This window comes from Taurulus bubalis, assembly GCF_910589615.1.
Source record: "Taurulus bubalis genome assembly, chromosome: 11".
Lineage (NCBI taxonomy): Eukaryota > Metazoa > Chordata > Actinopteri > Perciformes > Cottidae > Taurulus > Taurulus bubalis.
In genome coordinates, this window is record NC_136599.1 from 17414520 (window position 1) to 17436845 (window position 22326).

General features: G+C 39.1%; 1 protein-coding gene across 1 annotated transcript; it reads left to right on the forward strand.

Moving 5' to 3' along the window:
* sycp2 (synaptonemal complex protein 2) lies at positions 1-21329 on the forward strand (the record flags this gene model as incomplete). Its single annotated transcript, XM_079225825.1, has 40 exons — positions 1-24; positions 162-302; positions 387-530; positions 616-711; positions 815-839; positions 1069-1154; positions 1253-1347; positions 1443-1477; positions 1548-1690; positions 1839-1891; positions 2676-2721; positions 2910-3014; positions 3126-3186; positions 3556-3704; positions 3871-3942; positions 4234-4320; positions 5029-5137; positions 8069-8214; positions 8296-8364; positions 8673-8736; positions 9200-9639; positions 10067-10194; positions 10884-10938; positions 11220-11379; positions 11508-11572; positions 11668-11853; positions 12365-12514; positions 13606-13759; positions 14299-14606; positions 15545-15724; positions 15988-16039; positions 16332-16460; positions 16915-17079; positions 17390-17571; positions 17779-17873; positions 18692-18791; positions 19282-19340; positions 20624-20702; positions 21033-21089; positions 21273-21329. 40 exons carry the CDS (start codon positions 1-3, stop codon positions 21327-21329), a joined length of 4551 nt encoding a protein of 1516 aa, XP_079081951.1.
* Positions 21330-22326: the final 997 nt, after the last annotated feature.

Sequence of the window (22326 nt, forward strand, 5' to 3'; positions counted from 1 at the left end):
ATGGCACCGAGGCACGACACTCAGGTGGGAATGCAAACCTGTAAAAAACTAAACAAAGAACAAGTTACCATTCCTGTCCCGTAACGTAGCGTTACTTAACTTACATATTGTATGTTGTAAAAGTGGTGAAAAGTTAACTGATGAACCCTTTTCATATGCAGTTGGAGAAAGTCATCGATGACGTGCTAAAGAGTGGGGATGTCCAAGCACTAGATGTATTCTTGCAAAGGAACATCTATGAAGGGACCCCCATAACATGTTCCGCAAAGTTTCTCCCCAAATTGGATACACTTGTTAGCAGGGTAAGATGTATACCAGTACACTCAATATGCCACATTGCTCTGTTGTGTGGGTTTAATTAAACCATATCTTTATTGTTTATTTAGAGTTTGGATAAAAAAGATTCCAAGTCAGCCAGTTTGGGTTTTGCTATCCTTTACAAGTATGGGAAACACCTGAAACTACCTGGTGGTGGTCAAGGGCTGTCAAGATTAATAGCTCAAGGCCTGCTGAAAAAGATAAGTATACATGTAATACACACGTGTGAGTACTGCGGAACATGTAAAATGGCTTAGTCAGTTGTTTATTAAACCTGGTTTTGTGCACATGGTACAGTGGTTTGGGAAATGCAAGCAACTGTGGATCGAGTTTGGCCCGCAATGGGATGAGACCTTGCTCAATCTGTCTGAGGAATTCTTTGATGCCTTAATGGTGAGCTGATGTCAAACAGTAAAACGCACCTTGTATAATATACCTATGGACCATTCACCTTAGTGTCCATATTATAAACATATTTCTTACCTCCTTCTTACAGGTGGTTCATGAAGCATGCAAAGAGGGTATGCTTGTACATTATCTTTTCCTTATTTGTCCTCAGTATGTGTTTCATCTTCAGTTAGCCCTTTTTAGGACCCAAGTATAGAGTATATGGAAACTTAAATTGCTGAATGTTTAAGAACTTCTTTAGTTATCCAACACAGTTATTGTGTGTGTGGAAATATATTCTAATAAGCATTTCATCATATTGAATGAGCCTCTTAGGACCACCTTATGTTTTTCTCTCTGCAGGAACATGCAAAACCACAGAGTCCTTCCTGTACCCCGTTGGTCAATTGGCAGTAGACCCCAGGATCTACATCCTGATCCAAAAAGAGGTTTGAAATGGTTTTGATAAATCCTTTTTTGGAATAGCTATACAAACTGTCAATCATGTCTTTGTTCATAAATTAATTTGCAAACCATGTCCGAACAGGCAATTCGTAAATTTAACTTAATTCTGGACAAGATCCCAATGGAGCTTAAGAAAGAGAGGAAGATTCTCACATCAAAGGAGGCTTCAGATATCATGTATGTCATGGTAGTTTCCTCATAGTAAGGATAATTATTATTCACTTTTGAACCACACACTCTTGAACTTTTGCTTGTTCACTACATTTCTTCAGGATGAAGTTGGCTGGTCAGATATTGAAGGGTGGTGGTAAGTATCTTTTTTGAATAGTTCCACCATACATGGACACAAAATGTACAACACACTTTTTCTGCGTCAGATTACGACTTGCAGACAGCCCTGATGGAGGCATTGTGCAGAATGGCCACTCCTGACCAGAGGAAGAAACTGGCAGATCGATGGTTCAGCATGGAGCATGTGGCCAGTGCCCTAGTCAAGATCAAAGATTCTGAGTTTGAGACGGTAAAGCATGCAATTTTATCAAAGTGCATCACTTTTGCCTTTCATTTGCATTTATATTATTTTGTACTACAATGGTATTGTATTGTAATAACACCACAACAGGAGCTTAACTACATATAATTTAATATAATATTTCAATATATTTCAGGATTGTCGCAAGTTTCTGAACTTGGTGAATGGGATGCAGGGAGACGGGAGAAGGTAAACAATAACCATAACACAGTGCCACCCAAGACATGGGCTGCAGTCGAATAGTCAAAAAAATTATGTACTAATGTCTTTTCCTAACCACTTTTCCTTGGTTTTGATTTTGATGGAACATGCCATGAGGTAACGGAAAGATGTGCAAGACAATTCATAAGGACAAAAACAACCGCAATGCTAACAGAATCCAACAGCACTTACACGATGCAATGGCAGATCTATTTTCTTTTTAAGCAACTTTATAACAATTAGAAAATGAGTAGATCAATACTATACCATTCAATTAAGGATAGTCCAAAATTAAATCACACACCCTAAGAAGGATGTTTTCAATTTACAATTGAAAGAGCGACTGCAGATGTTCTTGACAGCCAAATGGTGCGACCATTTAAATGTTGCTGCTGCAATGAAATGCATTATCGTCCTTTTGTAAAGGATGGCGCCGTGTTGCCTAGGAGATAAGAAGGCATCGAAGCACCTTTCCTTAGCATGAAGAGAATTAGTCTAGCTCTTATCATGGCTGCCACTTCGATCCTTCCAGGTCATTTTACTCAGTTAGGAACCTTGCTAAACAAAAAAGATGATTGCGACTGCAGCCATGGTCTGGGGAACGTGAGAGGCCTTTAGGGTTAGGACTATTTGAACTGTTGTCTCACACCCTTACATCTAGCTGTGCTTTGGTCATAGTGCTGCCTTTTTACCTGGTGATGTATCATGCTTTCATACTAAAACCTTTGTGTAATTCTGTGCACATAATCACTATGTCCTCTCTGCACTATAGAGTGTACTCCTATCCTTGTTTGGAGGTTTTTCTGGACAAGCATGAGGTCAGTATCAACAGGATTTATATGGTTAATTTAAAAAAGGTAACAAAAATAGATGTCTCAGTATGACAGCACATTCAAGGCAATGCTATAGCATTTATCAAGAACCCATTGTCTGTGTGGTACAATTAACTGTTTGTTAATAGTTTATAAGTGTATTTTCAGATGTTGGATTGTGGTTTTGTTGTTAGCTGCTGATGCCTGCTGATGAGAAGCTGGAAGAATTTTGGATTGACTTCAACCTTGGCAGCCACAGCATCTCCTTTTACTTCTCTTTCTCTGGTGGAGAAGCACAGGTACCTCACAATCATTTATTATAATTTAAGTCAAAGTGCAACATTTACATAATACACATAAAATGTAAATCTGTCAGATTTTTAACATGGAGTCCTTTCCTTTTCGTGTAGGAGGGCCAATGGGAAACAATATGTATCAATGAGAATGAAGTCCAAAGCTACACTGTTACAGGTAGTCAAAACAGAGACCACTGTATTTGTTGTTCTTCCTCTAGCTGCTAATGTTAACCTGTAGTAGTTGTAGTAATTAGTGGTAATCTTTTTTTTTTGGTCCTCAACAACAACATTCCAAAAGGAATTCACGTAATAAGGAATACATAAGTTAAATGAATGGAATACATACAGTATATTAGTGTGTTTGTGTATATATATATATATATATATATATATATATATATATGTGTGTGTATATGTAGTAAGTAAGCATGCATACAAAATTAACCAAGAGCACTAAACTTCAAGAAGATATCATCCTCTTTTTGATTCACGTCATGTGACTGGCCATGTCTTTTCAATATTTGTGTGTTTTTTTTATTTCCAGAGGAGGGCAAGAGGAAAGTCTTGCAGTTACTGTTGTCAGAGGTGATAGTTGTGGGTGAGATAGAAGGATCGAGTCTTTCCATCCACTTCAGCTCCTCCCTGGACATCCTGCAGGCTGCTTGTACTGTCTATGGACACTGCAAAAACAAAGTACGTCATGGCTTATTTACTCTATCCATAATGACCACAACATTTTCAAAAAAATACTTGTTTTTCCTGTAGCACCAAAATACACAACTATTACATGTTCTAGATACAATAATGATATTGAAAAGAACTTGGAACTTTTAATTTAACAAGCGTCTCTTCCTGTCAGGGCTTTGTGGGGAAGATGGGCAAATCGGTAGTAAAGACTACAGTTAGAATTATGACAGACAACATCTCCCAGGTAAAGAATTCTCTGTTCACACAATGTTCTCAATATTCAGCTATGATGTGATCAATGAATGTCATGACAAATGTCCAAATGTATTAAACGGAGAACGGTTGGGGCGGGTGCCTATTTGTGGATGGGACTGGCTAATTTTGAGATCAGCTTGGATCACATTGTCAGGATACAAGGTGTAAGTTATGTTCAGTAAATGGGATATTGCTACAGACAAAATCATTGTTTTGCTGGTAGAAACACATCAGCATGACAGCATTTGTGTGTTCATATTGCATACCGCTCTCCACGCAGGTTGTTCCAGAGAGTCAGATGTCCCTTGGTGAAAATGAGAAAGATACTGCACCCTACCAGCAACCTGCCCAGTCTGCAATTGTGCAGGTGAAACAGTTTTGTATCCTATATTTAATCTAGCTCATTTGTGGTTACAGTAGTAATGGATGCCAATTCATTAGTTAAAATATAAAAATGTTCTTCTTACTCAGAGTACAATAAATGGAAGACAAGACAGACCAATAGTTTAGTCCAGGTATTACTCTATTTAGTTTTAAGTTCTAAGTGATTTAATGTAACAATACATTATATAGCACCGCTATGTTTTATGCCTACAAATGATGGGATTGTTTCAGATAAAAGAAAATTAAGTAATTGTAAAGAAGGCTTTACATTAGTCATTAGTGGTGAATTGATGAATGTACTTTGCAACAACTCTTCCATTCTGTGTTATGGCTACATACAAAATAAGTTAGGATTTTAATATATCACTAAAAAAGTGCAATTTTGGTTGCAGTTGCAGCCTTTCAGACAATACAACGCCTTAACAACAAACAGTCAAGGCCACTAGGTGGCGCAAAGGACAAAGGAACCAGCAGTATCAGGTTTAAGCCTTTTGCTGGCCAATATTTTCCCAACCGAGGAATTGTTGACACTCGAGACATTGGACCCTATTCAATGTAGAATTTCAATATTTCCATTCTGCTGGTGATCTTCTGCTATTATTTTTGTTTAAAACCTTTTAGTTTGAGTTATTCTTTTAGTATTACATTTAAATTGACCATTGACACAGACACATTCTGATTTTCCATCCAGATGGAGACCTCAGCCAAGATGAGGTTGTCAGAGTCTACCACATTCATCAGCAACAGTGCAGGAGGAAGTATGCATGGCGCGAGTTCCCTCTCCGCTGTTATGTCCTCAGGTGGGTGTCCCCAGAAATTGTCCAGAATTGCTGTCACACCAATTGAAATTAGTGAAATAATATAAATTTCACTAAAAACAATTATAACAATTAAGCTTGTTTACGATGGAATCAATCATTTAATTAATCAATCAGTTTGTTTGTGCTGCATTTTATATTGTTTATTTACTTGTTCATACATATATATTTATATCTGCTGTTCTGCTTTATACTTGTATATACATGTACATTCCATATACGGTGGAACATCAAACTCCATCGTGTCTGGGTTCATAATATTATCCTCAGCGCCACGCGATTTCTTCGCCAGAGTTGGAAAACGCGGCAAAACGTGGCACCGCCCGGCGGAAAATTCGCTTTTTCGCAACCTACTGTGTCTGTGCATTGACTTTGCATGTAATCTACTTGTGCGTCAAATTCGCAACGCGTTTGGTGTGAACGCAGCATAAGGATACATCCTAATACAGGGGTCGGCAACCCGCGGCTCCGGAGCCGCATGCGGCTCTTTAGCCCGTCTGTTGCGGCTCCCAGAGGCTTTTAAAAAAGAAAAAAAAAAAGACGTTTTTATTTTATTCTTTTTTTTTTGCCCAGTGGAAACACTTTCAAAGGGAATTCCTCTTATCTTGGAGTTTTAGGTAATATTGGGTCACTAAAAATCTAAATAAATGTTTAAATATTTCTTTAACTAAAATGTGCGTCACATCCTGTCAGGTAGCTGTCAAGCCTCTTTCCCTGCAGGTGGCTACTCGTGATTCAGAGCCCCGCCCTCGCTAAACTATCAACGGATAAATAAATAAAAAAGAAAAGTCACGGAGGAAAGTGGAGCGTTTAATTCTGCGTGGACGTATTAATTTGCTTTCACTGCCAACGATGCTGCTGACCTGTCTGCTTGATATGTGGCGAGAAATTAGCAAACAACAAAACATTTAATGTTGAAAGACTCTTCCAGAACAATCATCTGCTGAAAGGTGTCAAGCTGCAGAAGAGCGATTCCTCAACTGCTGCAGTAAACTGAGCAAAGTAACTATACTTTCAGGAAGCTGATCAAGTCTCCAGACTCAACTACTGCTGCTGGTTCTGTGGCAGCTCATGAGACACTGAGGCGTCCGCTAGTAAAGACGAATCCGTCCTCTTCCGTTTGCGGAGCTCACGTAGCAAAAGATGCGTTTAAAATGTAAAACTCACGTGAAGACAGGGATCAAACCTGCTACCTTGTGATTACAGGGCGAACACTCTACCACAGGGGTGCCCACACTTTTTTGGCTCACGAGCTACTTTTAAAATGACCAAGTCAAAAAGATCTACCTACATTAATAATGCTTATATCTATATAAAGCATTATTAATGTATAAATATACAGAGTATACTTTATATTTACAATATTGGTGTACCTTGCATAACTGCATGAACCCTTATGACACAATACAATTTTGTAAATTTTTGGTCATTACATTTTGCTCTGATGACTTCACTGCATGGAACCAGGAGGGTTGCATAGTCCGGACAGTAGCTGCTGGTAGTCAGCGTCAGGCAGACCAAATGGTCATCAGTCATGGTGGAACGGTGTTTGGACTTAATCTTTTTCATGTGGGAAAAGGCTGACTCTAGGGCTGCAACTAACGATTATTTTCATAAATCTATCGACTATTTTTTCGATTAATCGACTAATCTAATGACTATTTCCCATAGCAAATTAAGAATAGTAACTCAAAATGTTGGAATTTGCAAACTGCAAGTGCCATTCAAAGTCCAAAAGTTTAAAAAAATTGTCCATCCTACCCGATAATTAAAGCGCAAGGGTTTAAAAGTAAATCAAAATGACTCATTACAGGCCCACGTCTTGCTGCTCCCTCCTTTAGGGGAACACACAATTTACACACATTTTAAATTGTAATTCAGAAACGTGAGCATATTGACATGCTCTTAGTTGGTTGTATTCTCCATGTTTAACAACATGGAGAAACTCCTGTATCTCCGGACAGAGCTCTATAAGCCATCTCACATCAGTGTTTCAGCAGGAAGTCAGAGTGGCTGCAGTCCTTCTCCAGATGCGCACAGAACATCCGTCTTTGAAGAGCTCTCGCTCGATTAGACGATCTTTGTTGCCACATCCGTGATCTCTTTCATGTTTAGCGTTGCAGCGCATAATGCTTGTTGGTGTATTATGCAGTGGTAATTAAGGAAGTTGGGGAAAACATCTCCCTGTACTTGGCAATACATCCATTCAAGCGGCCAACCATTGCGGGCGCAGCGTCCGTAGTGATTGACATTAATTTGCACACTGGGAGCTGGGTTTTGTCGCTAAAGTTTTTTTAAATTTTTTTTAATTATTATTATTTTTTAAATGGCATGCGATCTACCCGCACTACCTCCGCGATCGACTGGTAGATCGCGATCGACGTATTGGGCACCCCTGCTCTACCACATGAACCACATTTATAGACAGTATTCAAGGTTTGCATAGTTGTGCTTTTAATGGGCCTTAATGTAGCTGACACATGACTATTTTTTATCTCCTCTTCATAAGAGTTTTGATCGTTATAAAAAAAATAGCAATAGTAAAATAGCAATACAATGTCAAAAAATGTCCTTATTCTTGTTCTATAATTTCATAAATACGACAAACTATAGTTTTTTGTATATATATTATGACTATATATAAAACTCCAGAAGCTGTGATATCAAATAGCTTTTGCGGCTCCAGACACATTTTTTTGTGTGGAAAAAAGGGCAAAATGGCTCTTTGGATAGGAAAGGTTGCTGACCCCTGTCCTAATAAAATGGTTAGTTTACAATAAATCAAACTAAGATAATGTATTTATTCTCTCTTTCTTTGTCTTGTCCATGAAGATGAATTTAAGAAAGGTTTGCCAACTCTGATCTTATTATGCCTTTGTTCTTTTCTTCTTCTTTCTCTTTTTGACACTTCAGCCAAAGGCAAAGGGAAGCCATCTCTGGAGATGGTTCGTTCATGTGATGGGCAGGGGAAAGTTTACCTGGGAGCGCTAAGTACATCTGCTAAGACCTGCAGTAATAGCACACCTAACAGCACAATAGCACGTGGCACGACAGAGCAGGTTTGAAATATACTGAATACTGTATTTAAGCTCAGCAAGTCCAAAATGTGATTTTGATTATTTTCATGTTGTGTGTCTCAGAGTGCTACATCTGTACAGAGCATGGCTTCCAAACAGCCCAATAGGAATAAGGTTGGCAAATACAAAAAGGTATAATCACCGAATTGATATGTTTATGAATAAAGTTGAGCTAGTATCCGTTGTCTGATTTATCACAATCGCTCTGAACTGTATCCAGTGTACATGTATGCTGGGATTGAACTATAAACACAACAATATTGTGTTTAATCTTTTTAGTAATTACTATTAGTATTAACTATTAGGATTAAATCTGATGACTCCAGTCCCAGATAATGTTTGAGGCTGTTGGTCCCAACTTGCCCTCCAAATGTAATTTCTCTTCTATCCTTCTGGAGCAAAATATATCGTTGCATTTGTGTTCTCTACTTTTTCTACAGAACATACCATTGGCAGAAGCGGTAGATATGGTTCTATCTGGACACGGAGAAGAACAGTCTCTGGGTATTGTTATTGCTGTAGTGATTTTAGCTCAGCCAGTAACTATAGCTGCATTATTATTCTTCAGATAATCTTGATCTTTTTACTGACAGAGTCTAGTGCTGTGCCTGACACCCAACCCAGAACTGAGAGGAACATGTAAGCACTGTGAACAACCTCCATGCTGTGTGTAAATCTACTGCCATCGGAGTAGTTGTGTTTATACAGTATGTGTATGAGTGTATATCTTAACAATTCTTTTGTTCAAATTGCAGAACTTTGAACTGGAACAAAATGTCAGTTTCTGAAATGATAATGATGCCGACCCAGAAAATCAGTTCTCTGCCAAGACCTGGTAGGCAAAGAAGTCATGAAATAATTTAACTATCTCTAAGACGTCACCAAATGTTTTGCATATTATAAGCTCGGAACAAAAACTAGTGTCATCAAACTTTTATTTAGTTTTTAAACTATTCATTCTCTTTAGAGCCTCGTTCAAGTTTGGCACAACAGCAGGAGTGCCCGTCACCAGCAGAGAGATTGTCACTTCCAGGCTCAAGCTCAACCAACCAAAAGAAACTCCATACCGAACTCTTCCAGCGCCTGCAGAAGGTCCTTAGTGAGAAGAACCAATATCCTGCACCACAGGAGCCATTTGCCCCCCAGAGAAAAATGGCTGATCTCAGAGAGGACTCTAAAGACAGAAGCTCTGCGGTTCCGTGTGCTTCAGTGCTGTGTACTTCCAAAGAGCAGCAGACCCAGAGAAAGGCCCTTGCCAAAGGGAAGAGCAAACGCCTGATGTCACGAGAGGCAGATGCTGCTGTAATCAAGGATCAAGCCAAGACCTCCACAGCCAAGGCTGTGCAGAAGAGAATTCCACCTAATGTTGAGGTTGAAACCAATAATGGCCTATCAAACAAAGAGACGGTATGAATTCTGTAAGCTTTAAGCATCTTAAGGCCCAAACACACTGAGCAATAACGTACAAGTCTGATTTGACAGGCATCATTTTAAGCTTCTACGGTGCACTTTACAGCATCAGATTTACAATGTCAACACCACAGAAACAGCAGTGTTTAGGAAAAGGTCACTATTGAGGCAACGTTTTTGTATATTACAGATACCTGTAATCTTTTCACGTGAGCTAAATAATGACATGATAGGTACTGAGGCTGCTGGGTCCTCATTTGATGCTCTGAAATCAAAACAAGGTGTGATGCATATACGGTCCTCTAAAACAATACGTTTACTTCAAAAACGCACGTCAGACGCTTTCAGTGCTTTTGGGCCTTTGCAGTTGATTGTATGGCTTTATTGTTGTATATTGTGACTCATACCTACTGTCTCAATTCAGAGAGATGCAGAAGTTGCAGGCAGCATGGTGAAGCTCATCTCTAGTCATTATGAGATTAACACCCAATCCAAAGAAAAAAATACTGCAAAAAGTATCCCCAAGATCTGGATTCCTCCTCTTGTCAACAGGTACACATATTGATGATTGTAGGGCTACATTATGTTGTAGGAAATGAACAAATGTCCTTACTAACATGGTTGTCGGTTATTAACTGTGTTTTTGTAATAGGCCTATCTTTAATATGAGCTGGTTATCAACTGCTAAAGTAAGTGATCGTTACTTCATATATGGAGGGGTAATTTTGAGTTACTTTTCTCCTGCTTGATTAACTAAATATGAAACCTAATCTGCTATAGAAAGAATTACCAGAAGCTGTAAGCCTAATGAAATCAAACAGCAAAACCACAACTAACTCTACGAGGCAGAGGTACAATAATTCAGTTAAAACATTGGATATTTCAGCGTATTTTTGTTTGTCATTAATGCTTACATTTTTGTGTACAGAAATGATGTTTTTGAATTCAACATTGATGCACCATTGAGTGTTACGGTAAATATTATTAATGTTATTTATTGGATATTTTGACACCTGGTTATATTATACCTGAGTACTTGATATGTCACTGTAGTATTTTAAGTCTGTTTTATTGCTCTTTAGGGAAAGAACAAAACATTAGCTCACACTTCTGCCATATCAAGCAGGTAGGTCTGACAGTTGACAATGGCCTGTGGATGCAAGAAATGCAGCCTCTGAAACAGTAACCTTTTGTAAGAATCTTTAAAAAAAATGTTTTTATATTCCCTTTATTGTTTGCAGCCATGACTCACCAGCACTTCCCAGCACAACCAAGAAAGGACAACCTGTGGCAAAAGTATACATTCATTGCACTGTAGTGTATTATTATAGGTATTCAAACTTGAAACTAGTAGAAACACTGTGTGCGTATCTTTCTCTTGATTTTTGTAGTCATGCTTACTGCATGTGTGCTCGTGTAGTCTAGGAATACCCACTTTCCAAATGTTATCATATCTTACAGTCACTTTCGGGGAAATTATTATGCTGCAATGACAAATACATTGAAATACATAATCTGTTGGCCAATAAACCATCTTCCTCTATGTGTCTTCCACTACCTTGCCTTCTGTGTTACAGGCGAAGCGGTATGTGAAAAAGCATCTGTTTAGTGACACAGACTACAGTACGACAGATGTCAGCTGGCTGAAAGAATCAAGCAGGAAACCCAAACCTAAAGTTGCCAAATACTCCAGACAGGCGCCTGTCAAGCCACGAGCAATGTCACCCCATACTTCATGTAGGTCATTAAAGCCACACATTCATACTGCTCACAATCTGGAATTAATCTCATTAAGAATGAATGTGCATACAATTATTTAAAGACATCAATATTTTCATTAAAAAAGGGTATTTCTTTCAATATAGATGATTTCCCAGATCTTACCCCGGCCTCTCAAAAACCTGGAAAGGACAGTACCAAACTCAACAAGGTATGACCGTATTGTTTCTTTTTTCTTTTTTGGATGCTATTCTTAAAGTCTGATGCAATATTCCAGTCAGCCACAGTGTGTCATTGTTTAATCAGAAGAGGCCTGACGTGAAGGGGAGAGTGGAGCAGCCAAACAAGGCAGTGAAGCCAGCACCAGCACCCAATAGACCGCATGTTGCAAGAAGGAGGTCCAAGAGAACTACAGCCATCTCTACCAAGAGCTACAGGGAGCTAGAAACTGATGACAGCCTATCGGAGTCAGAGATACCTGCCATTCCCAAGGCAAAATATTTTAACTCTCGTTACTTTCTTATTTTTTAAGTATGATAATTGTTTATCCTCTTTTGAAAGACAAATAACATAACCATTTTTCTAATTGTGTAAGCAGATGCCTAAGAGTAGGTTTGTCTTGATCCAACAGACTTATCCTGATCACTTTCTTACACTGCTGAAAGTGGGAAAATGTCAAGCAAATTGATGTACTACTTCAGCAAGGATAATACTTTTTTACTAAATGTTCTCTTAAACAAGTGCATGGAAGGTATCACAGATACTCCCTCCCCCTCCTCTTTCTGCTGTTATTTATTTCCAGGCTGTTAAATCATTCAAAGTATCTGGGGGCACCTGTGCAAAATACTTTGCGCACTTTGTGCATAAGCAACAGTACTGCTGGGATTCACTGCATGTCATTGGGAGCACATGTCTTGCGCACATGTTCTATAGTGCTGTTGCAAATAGACTAAAATTATACTGTCTCTTGTCTGCATAATAATAGTACTCCTCCGCTAATCAGTTGGAGAATGCTGAGAGAACTCACGAGGCTGCTCGTGAGACAAAGAAAAAAACTGCCAGCAAACGACAACCCAAAAGCGCTATGATACCAGAGAGCAACCATCATAGCAACCAGTCAGAGTCCATGTTTGGGCAGCCGCCCACTTCCAAGGTAGAGCTCATTAAGGTTATACTGTATCTCATGTTTTTGTGATCAGGTGATTGTATTTTCTGCATGTCACAAAGCATCTGTACGCCTGAATATATGAAGGAATATATCCATACCGCCATGTGCTCACAATTTATTTGCTGTGACTTTGGTATTGATATTTATAATGTTACATCATTTTAATGAGAAACAAATCTAGTTTGTGGGCATGTTTAAGGTAGCATCTATCAAAAGATAACAAAAACTACTACAGCAGAGCTTACTTTGAACTCCCCAGGTTGATGCAGTTGTTCCCCAAGCTTCGGTGTTATTAGAGCTTCTGTTTTCAAAAATAGATCACACTAGCTGGAAAATAACAAGGGGTCGAAATCAAATTGTCTTTTGTCACAATGATGAAGAAAAGTTCAGCCACGGGCAACTTTTCTCAGCTGTAAAGCTTGTTGACAGTCTACTCATCAGTCTACCCTTACTGAGCTCTGTAGAATATGTAACTCATTTTGACGGCATGGCTGAATTGAAAACAATTCCTTATTGGTTTTGCCAAAAGTCATATTTTGTAGGCGAGCACGGGAAGACTGAGAAGTCCTGTTTAGAGGTTCTAGAGGTAAGGAGAAGAAAAAAACACATCCAGAGCAATCCGCAAATGCATGCAAAAGATCGGACAGCAACGAGTCAGATCTGAAAAAGCCAAGGTCGTTGGGTCTTTCCGCCTTACCTTTTCAAAAGTACTAAGTTGTGTGTCTAAGTTACTCAAACTCAAATAGAAAATAAAATAAAAATCCTCATTGTATTGGACAACTGATATACAATATGTAGTTTTAAAATAATGCATAACAAACCTGCTGGTCAGTGCAAATGTATTAATAGCTGGTAGAAATATTATAAACACCCCAAAAGCTCAGTAAAAAAGTATACATATTTAGATACAGAACACTGAATATTGTCAACACCAAAAAGTTAAACATTTCGAGAAACTTTTAGCAACGTTTTTGCTATAAAGCTGGGAAGGAGTCATGGTCTTGAATTTGAGCTTTTACATTAGGGTCCAAATTTGTCCTCATGCTTGTTGATAACAAAAACACTTTGCTTTTCAGAAGCAGAGGCCTGAGAATGTTCTTCCAGAAACTAGGAAGTTAAATAAGAAAAACGTCGTCCCTGCCCAAGAACAAGTGAACAGATTGAAGGATCCCCGGGCTGCCCGCCAGACCTTCTTCTCTCCGTCCCCTCCTTTGATCGAGAATATGAGATGTAAGACTGTGGAAAGCCAATCACCAACAATTACATAACAGTCGTTTCTTTTGACATCAGTCACTATCAGTGTCATAGTGGTTCATATTGTTTGAAACAATTGTGTAGCACGATTATGTTTGGTTTTCACTTAGTGTACTGATACTGCATGTTTATTTAATTAGCTCAAGATTAAATAAAAGCAAAGATAGATACATCAGATAGATACATATACAACATATTTTTCTTCACCTAATTGTTACACCTATTGTATGTAAAGCATTTACTTGGTATGTTAACTTTTTGCCTTGAGATATTTTTTTCTCGTCCAGTAAAAATGTAAAACATTTTGTATTTATCTACGTTTCTTTTACTTGATGCAATTTCACTCACTTTAAGGCAGAGAGTTTTGAAACTGTTACATAAATGACCCTATTGCTCTCTAAACTCTTAACTGTGAATTGATATTTAGAAAAGCATGTATATATTGACCTTCTATTCCCTGTCCAACTTCTGAGGGCAGCTGCCTGAACATCTGTGCTTATTTTGGACCCTCACAGCTGCTGAGAGGTCAGCCCCAACCTTGGGTTTGACCTGCTCCCCTCTCATCACCCCGCGGGGATCCCCACTCCCTGCCTCCCCCGACCCACTCTACGAGGACACCCCCTCACCTATCCTGCTGCTACCCAAACCTCGCTCAACAGTCAGCAGTAAAGGACGCTTTAGGTCCTCCTCTTTCTACAGTGCAGAAAAAAAGCGCAGCTCATCCAAGACTCGATCCAACCAGTCTGTACCCTCTCTCCCTTCACTGACCCCGATCAGTCAAAGCCCTGCACCTGCTGCTCTCTCTGGACCTCGTGCAGCAGAGGTAAAACAACACTTACTGTATCTGACACCTTATGTAGGTGCCATTGTCATATGTGGATTCTTTGTTAAAGGTTCCAATAACATTTTTAATGTAGCATAATACGACATGCTACCTTTTACCTCAAAAACATATACAGCAGTGTAGCCGAGAATATGTTGTAGTAGTCCGTGGTATTCATTATAATTCTTTTAGAGATAGTTATATATAGACCTCAGAATCTTCATCAGTTCTAATGACTGGTGTGGAGTTCACTGGTATTTTACATCTTCAAGTGATTCACACACCTTTACATTACATGGCAGTCATCGACGTCACGCAACAATCACATGAGAATAACTAGAGTGACGTGAATGGAGGTGTGAATTATTATGTGACTGTAGGCCTTAATAAATGGTTACGAAGAATTTAAGCAAGTAGATCCGTAACCGAAGCGTTGCTGGCTTAAATTCCCAGGCCAGTTGACAAAATGTGTGCAGAGAAAGTAAAGGAGTAACACTTCCTTCTGAAAACATTTTTGAAGTTTGAGATTCTCTCTTTCAACAGTTTGTTTACATTGAATTTCAAATTGCCAAACCCTTATTGCAAACGGTAAGAGGACTGGATATTGTAACCATGAAGTGGCCATTTGAGAGATTCAAATTTTCCAAGATAAATATGCAACGTAATTAAGTAGTAAACTTTGGAATTGCGCATGATGATCTGAATGATTAAAGTGGAATGATTGAATTGACCTATTTAACTCAAGGCAGAGCAGATAATAGTACTGCAGCACTTCATCTGTGCCCCTTAATGCATTGTTGGAAATGTTCTTCTCATTTAACTGGTTAATCTATTACTTACATGGTGATTAGTTAACCATTAAATGAGTGGCCATATTTATTTTGTCCATCATTTCCTCATCACTTTCTGTTCCTCTCCATTCCTTTATTTGTTTCCAGATGAATCCAATCAAGGAGCGTCTACGCTCGGCACCTCAATCTCCTTTTTCTCTGTCTGCTCGGCCCCTGTTGGCATCCACGCTTCTTGAGCTGGACAAGGCCTCCATTTCCTCTCCTCCTCAGTCTCCGTTCCCTGAAGACAACCATGGGAGCCATTACAGCTTCAGTAAAGTGTCTTCAGTATCTTGGGTTGCATCCACTCAGTCATCAGTACTCACTAGTAGAGTTAAGGACAGTCCCGCTGCTGCCCTTGCTGTGTCTCATAAAAAAGAGGTAGGGCTTTAACACACTTTATGTTTTATGATTGAATGATTATAATTGGATGGATAGAGGACAGATGGATGAGAGCACTGAAAGACCACTAATGATACAGTGAGTTATTGCTGTATCCGAGCTGTAGCCAATCAAACAAACAACTAATACATTACTGTCCATCCTGACAGGAAACACCATCTTCAGACCGAGATCGAAAGTCAGAACAGCTTCATTTCTCAGGTAAAAGGCCTTTTGTGGTTTGGTTGTTGACAGCTGTACAATGGATTTCCCACTTGCTATACAGTCTATCCTCAAAGCCAGGTTTCTTTTACACCAAAACAATGTTGGAATTCAGTAAAAAAAAAAAAAGTGACTGAATGTAAAAGTGTAATGTAATCTAATGAAATATTCTTTGTGAGTAGGAATTCTCTTAAATGATGCTCCACGGTTAAATCACTGATCAGCTTTAAAGGAACACCCCCATGTTAAGCGTATCTGGGTAATGTATTATAACTATTGGTTCTTGTTACAGGACCCAGTCGCAAGCGCAACGTCTCCTTTTCCAGTAGTTCTGAGGAAGATGAAAAGGAAAAGAGGAAGAAAAGCAAGTCAAGAGGACAGCGCTCTCCTCGGATGAAACCAAGGAAGTTGTTCAAGTCCTGTAAGACATATTACTTTACTGCTAATTAACAGTTAACTGCAAAGTAAATTAGCTGTCAACTCAGTATAGAATAGCATTTCCAATTATCCTGGTAGAATAATATCCATTAAGAAATCAGTGCCTCTTGCAGAGAAATACATACGTGAAACTGAAACATGTATATGCACTAATCCCATTAAGTGTTGTCACCATATTTTAAACAACACAAGGAATGTTTGCCATCATTTCATAAACCAACAATACTGTTTACATTGGTTTGATCTATTTTGTGTGAGCGCAGAAGGAATCTTAGTGGTACGTTACTTATTAACTCGTCATTTACATTTTACATGCTACGCAATTAACACAACAGAGAGTGTTAAGTACTAAAATATGTTTTTTTTATTTATTGATTTATCTCTAATATTGGCAATTACTCCTCCGTGAGACAATACACATCTCCTCAATGTTTCAGCATCTGGACCTCGTGGTCAAGTCAAGAACTGGGCAGAGCAAAGTAGTCTAGATGAAGAGGAAAGCGAGCCAAAGGATATGACTTTCAATGTTGAGAAGGAAAGAATAAAAAAAGGATATCAGAATATCAAGAAGAAGACTGTCAGAGACACAACTCATGGCACAGGTATCCATTTCGCCCGACTATACATCACATTTAGTGTCAGGTGATTTGGTCAAGGAACAGATCTTGTGATCAGTCACAATTAGAAATGTCAAAAAAGCACAAAGGATAAGTTGTCTTAGAATAATAATGTGGGATATACTTTTTATATATTAAATTATATATATAACTGTATACCAACAGCAATATATTTCTCATTTAGAATTTCCCAAACAATAAATGCAATCTTTTGTTTACAAACTGTACAACTTAAATAATACTTTTTGGGGAGATCTTTCTCTAACAGATCAGCGGGTCTTTCTGTCATCCTCAGTCGCTGAGGGTGAGGTGAGCCGTGTGATGTCTTCTTCCTACACGATGAGCTCCAGTCACTGGGAGGCTGACATGGAAGATGGAGACATAGATGTGGATGAGGATTTGGAGTTGCCAAAATTTGCTGTTAACCCGAGTAACCTGTGCAAGCAATTCAGCTCTGAATTGAAGAAAAAGTTCCAGGTTGGACACACACATACATTGATACACATGTAAATACAAAAGAGACATTCAGCATTATGTAGTTCCCCTTTTTCTTAAGAAATTTCAAAAGACATATTTTTGTCTTATTCTAACCTTTCTTGAGCACTTTGTAATCCTGAGCCACTTAAATGTTGTTTAAATAATGGCCTAGCTGAAACATTATCTATTAAATGTGTTTGAATTCAGAGCCGTCATAATATGGTGGAAGTTTACAACAAGCAGTCCTTGAAGACCGTCCAACAACATGTCTCCTGCCTCAACACAAAAGTTGCCAAATACAGGTCAGTTAGCGTGTCGTTAGTGTTGTAAAGCTAACATTTCCATCCACTGGTCATATTGGCTAATAGATTACAAAATGAATATGCACATTTTATGTTTCTTTTTACCATCAAGATATAGCCTAAAGGGAAACTATGGTAGTGTTTACCATGACCACATTTTCCCATGTTTGAGTTTGTTAACTCACCAACATTTTCTTAAATTGATCGAGTGTGGAGCGCTGTAGATGGCAGCCACTGGCGGAATTGCAAGGGGCCAGCTAACATCGTCATTTACGTGCATTAAAAGTCCTGGTTCATGCCACTGACATGCTCTGATTGTTATTAAATGTGTCTGACAACATTATGGAAAGAGTTTCGCTTAAGGATAAATCACTTTATGAAATCCTGCGAGGTGATGTGCTGCCGTAAGACAACGGTGGAAACGTGAGTGTCGGCCAGGCAATATTTGTTGTGTTTGAGTACAGAAGTGTAGCTTGGTGTTATCTAAAATCAATGTCATGGCTTAATATTTTGCTTAATTCGACAATGTGGATGAGGTCTTTGAATTTGATGGTTGCCCTTATTTATTTAAGCTAGAGTTTAGTAGGTGGTTGCCCACCAATGTGGTCCATAGAGAAAACGACTATACAGTCAAAAGGTATACCAAGTATTTATTTCCCAAAAGCGGTTCTAAGTTTACTTTGTTGGGACGTAAGTATTTGTTTGTTTTACAGGCTCAGAGTCTACATTGCTGTGCCTCCCTGCAATCTGAAAACCTTGTATTTTTTTTGTCTGCCTTATATTTTAGATTTCCACTTAATATTTCCTCCTCTGCACAGGGCTCAAAGGCTTAAACAGGTTCAGACGGTCCTCATGAAAGAGATCCACAATCTGGAGCAGGGTGACACTGTGCTCAAATGCATGGAGAAAGACCTGACTGTATGTAACTCAGTCTTTCTCACTCTCAAACACACACTCAGTCAGTCATGTCAGCTCCTCCTGGGTGCTGTATACTCATTATGCATTACGAGTATACAATACAATTTCAAATAATAGATTTACAGTAGGTATTTATCATTGAGTATAATCAAGGATGCATTAGTTTGTAATTGTACCTCAAAATTGTACTTAAGGTCATTATTTGAGCAGCCTAAATTTAATTTGTAACATTCCAACATTGCTAGAACAAGAGCATGCAATTTTGTTCTCAAAGTTCACCAGATTGGTGCATTTCACTTTAAAATGCACAGAATTTCCCCTGTTACCATCTAGAGAGTCAGAGGTCCGACCCCCAGAGTCACCAAAAATCCCATGGGGAACACTGTCCACATTTCTGTTTCTGTTAAATAAGGATGCCACTAAATATGATGCGTTCTTGGTGTTGATTTAACCAGTTCTTGATTAGTGTTTGGTCTCTGTTCTCTCACAGATGTACTGGAAAAAACAGGCCGTGGCTTTCCATTCCTACCAGGAGCAGGGAACCATCAGGTGAAATTTCTGCCTCTGTGTGTGTGTGTGTGTGTGTGTGTGTGTGTGTGTGTGTGTGTGTGTGTGTGTGTGTGTGTGTGTGTGTGTGTGTGTGTGTGTGTGGGCGTGTGTGAGAGAGAGAGAGTGTGTGTGTCTGTGTGTGTGTGTGTGTGTCTGGGCTGTGCGCGCGATGATGTGTATGGATGTGGGAGGGGTACATGCCCCCGATGATGATGCCCGTCCCTGTCCAGCACTGAAAGAGCCATATTATTATTTTGATGCCGGGATTCCTGCCACACTGATCAATGCCGTTACCACAGGCTTAAACCCAAAGACTATACTATGTAAAAGCTTGGAAAAGAAATTCTTCCTCAAACTTATCATTATACACATATTCTTTATATGACAAACAACGAAGATATACTTTCGTTTTAACCATGCTTTGAGTACGTGTCGCGTTTATTTCAAAATGCATACGCAAGTTCAGTGATATTTAGCTAGCTTTTCCCTACCGTTATCCAGCCAGGCCCTGCTGTCCTGACTGCAAAGGGCCATTTGGTACTTGTCTTAATATAGAGCATCCAGATTCAACAACATGCCTCTTTCCTTGCTTTAACTAGAAAGGTGAACTCAGTAAAGTGTAGATCACTGCTGTATTGTATGATAGTATGATAACAACCCACAACCGGCTTGAGATTAGAGGTGGTCACACACAAAGGTGCACACACACACACACACACACACACACACACACACACAAGCACACACAAGTAACGCACACACGACCGATCTGATGAGCTTCCCGTTGGAGACAATTAACACCATGATCCAATCAGTGTCCTGTCAAACATATTAGAGAGGCTGGTCAGAAAGTTTCAACATTATTTCTTAACTTGACAAGATCAAGACTAATACATTTTAAAAAGAGGTTTTGAGTTGAGTTTTGTAATTGTTCCAAATTAATTTCTCAATTAGTGCTGACAAGCACCTCAAAGAAGTGATGATGTAAAGTGGGTTAGCTGCTTTATTTGTGGCCACTTACACATGCCAAAAAAGTCCTTTAACAGACTTAGTTAGAAATGTGTTTGATTCTGAATCACTGATATCAAGTGGTAGTGCTCAGTAAATCAGAAATCATTTTCCACACCAAGTGCAATCCTTAGAAAATAGTGTATTTAATGTTTATCAGTAATTAACCCATATTATATTAACATTTTTCCTTTACCTTAAACTTTTGTGTTTTCTCACCTTTTTTGTGCCTCTCCCTCATTTGGTTGTGTGACTGTCGGTCGCCTTCCTTCCAGAAATGAGGCCTTGAAGAAAGCCCTCCAGACTAACGTGTGCCACAGTGTGGAATATGAGGAGAGAATATTCACATCCCAGGTGTGATGCTCACACCGAAACTTCACAGCTGACATCTAATATGTGCTTCATTGTGTTGCCCGAGTGTTAGCATATAATTTGTTGTGTAAACCCAAAGCTCAGGTGGTGTTGAACTGAAAATATTTGTTCACAGCTCATCAATTTCTTTTAATAGAGCGCGTTATCGCTCTGCCTATCAGCTTGTCTGTCTGAAGATTTTTCACTGAGTTGCATTAATAACATTTTGCTTATGTCATTGTCTCATGTGTCAACTCGTCCCGTTTGTCCCGACTGTGTCACCTTCTATGTCGCCACCCCTAAAACCCTGCTGCTTTGCCTGCTGTTTCTCAGATGTGCATGATACGAAATGACATGAAGTCAGTTCAGGACAGACTCCTCAGCGAGATGGTGAGTAGACACGACACAGGTGACCCTTCAGCATAGATTAGACCACACCAATTAGGCTGGCTTTCATTTTGTGTCCTTCACTCATTTGAGAGCCTGTAGAGAACATGCAGTCCTGAGAGAATTTATGACACGGATCATTTTAACGAGGCGTCTTTTCTGAATGTTTCTTTGTGCTTTTTATAGCAAGAGGGGGAGATCCAGAGTGTGAAGAGAGGCCTGCATGCTCTGTTTTTCCCCTGATGGTGCCATGTTTTGAGCTGAACAAAGTCCTGCCAAAGATCACTACATTATAAACAAGGTTGTGTATTTCACCACATGATGTACACTGCACTGTGTACTTCAGCCGTGCCGGTTTCATTTCTAAGTGTTTGCCTGAAGTACTGATTGTTCCAGGTTCTGCTTCCATTGTACCTGGATATGTTTGGTTTATTCTGACCTGGATGTGTTGTTGCTCTTTGTTTAGTTTTTACGAGAAATGTCATGTTAATCTGATATCTATTGTTTGATCAAATCTATGTATCACTTTTTTTTTGTGTTCTTTGAAAGTAAGTACAGGTAATAAGCTGTTCGGCTCTGTGACATTTTTAATACAAATTCCTGATTTATTCATGTAGATTAGTAAAGTATCGAACATTGCCGATGAATTAAACAATGAAACTGTTAAATCTATCAATTGTTTTTAAATAGGTCTTCAACCTGATTCTTAATTGAAAATAAAACTGTTTACAAAAGAGATAAGCCATTCTTAAAAAAGACCTTGTATTTTGAAGACAAGTAGTGCTTACAAAGGTATTCTCTTTTCAGTGAAGACATTGACGTCCTGTTCAGATTGACATACTGTATGTACAGTTAATATCAAAATTCATCCCCAACACCACCTCCCATAGACGGCACAGTCTTTACACAGTCCAAGTGACACATTATTCATCAGTTAAGAAAAGGTGAAGCTGGTCACATGCACAACTTCTTCCAACGACACCGCCTTGCCAAAGGAATCCATGAAATAGTACAAAAAAAACAACACTGACTGAATGACATAATTGGTTTTTTTTCCCGCCGCTCTCATGCGGAGAGTCAGAGGCGCCACCAGAGTCCTCTTCCACCAGCCAGCTTCCATGTGGCGACATTCAGTAGTCTCCAGGACACACTGCCGCAAACATATCCATCAGCTTCTCTCTCACACCCGTGGCCTCATACAGACAATATGATAGTCAAGGGTGCTGGAAGAATGTCCAAG